Consider the following 915-nt stretch of genomic DNA (forward strand, 5'->3'; position numbering starts at 1 on the left):
TATTTATCAAAGGAATTGATGTAATGTTTAAAACAAAAACAGCACTTAAAAAATGTTTTTAATTTAATCAGCCAACTAATTCTGATCTTTTTTTCTTAAAAAATATGTTTGTCTAGTACAAAACGTGAACAAGAAGTGGCAGAGCTAAAGAAGGCTCTGGAGGAAGAAACTAAGAACCATGAAGCTCAAATCCAGGACATGAGACAAAGACATGCAACAGCCCTGGAGGAGCTCTCCGAGCAACTGGAACAGGCTAAAAGGGTAAGGGAAACCCTCCTGCATGTCCATGTTATGGAGAACGTCGCCATCAGATGGAATTCTGTCCTGCTTGGCCGTTCATTCAGTCATGTATTGGTTAATTCCCAGCCTTTGTACAACATTGTGGTGGGCTGCTGGGGNAAAAAAAAAAGAAATCTTGACACAGAGAATAACAGATGTTTTCATTCATTCACTCAACAAATCTTAATTGCAGACTCACCATGTGTCAGACACAATTCTGCAGTTATGAAACGTGGTGCTCTTTATGGAGTGTTGTAAAAGCTCTAGGAAATTATTTTTTCCTTCCCTCTCCTAGTTCAAAGCAAATCTGGAGAAGAACAAGCAGGGTCTGGAGACAGATAACAAGGAGCTGGCCTGTGAGGTGAAGGTGCTGCAGCAGGTCAAGGCCGAGTCTGAGCACAAGAGGAAGAAGCTTGATGCCCAGGTCCAGGAGCTCCATGCCAAGGTCTCAGAAGGCGACAGACTCAGGGTGGAGCTGGCCGAGAAAGCAAACAAACTACAAGTAAGCACTGTGGCGTGTCCATAGTTTACTCATTTTATCCCTCTGTGGCCATAAGAGACACATGGCTGATGTGCTATTAAATACCTGAAAATTGCCATCACAAGTAAATACATCAAATCTTTGGTGTCCTTAGT

General features: G+C 42.3%; 1 protein-coding gene across 1 annotated transcript in view; it reads left to right on the plus strand.

The window, feature by feature from the left end:
• Positions 1–915, plus strand: part of LOC103606789 (myosin-10) — a 46554-nt gene that overhangs the window by 17804 nt on the left and 27835 nt on the right. Inside the window, exons 12-13 of the mRNA XM_008591335.1 lie at positions 117–261; positions 575–781. Coding sequence (XP_008589557.1) covers positions 117–261; positions 575–781 — 352 coding nt within the window. The remainder of the gene's footprint in view (positions 1–116; positions 262–574; positions 782–915) is intronic.

The sequence above is a fragment of the Galeopterus variegatus genome, unplaced genomic scaffold, assembly GCF_000696425.1.
Source record: "Galeopterus variegatus unplaced genomic scaffold, G_variegatus-3.0.2 Scaffold6841, whole genome shotgun sequence".
Lineage (NCBI taxonomy): Eukaryota > Metazoa > Chordata > Mammalia > Dermoptera > Cynocephalidae > Galeopterus > Galeopterus variegatus.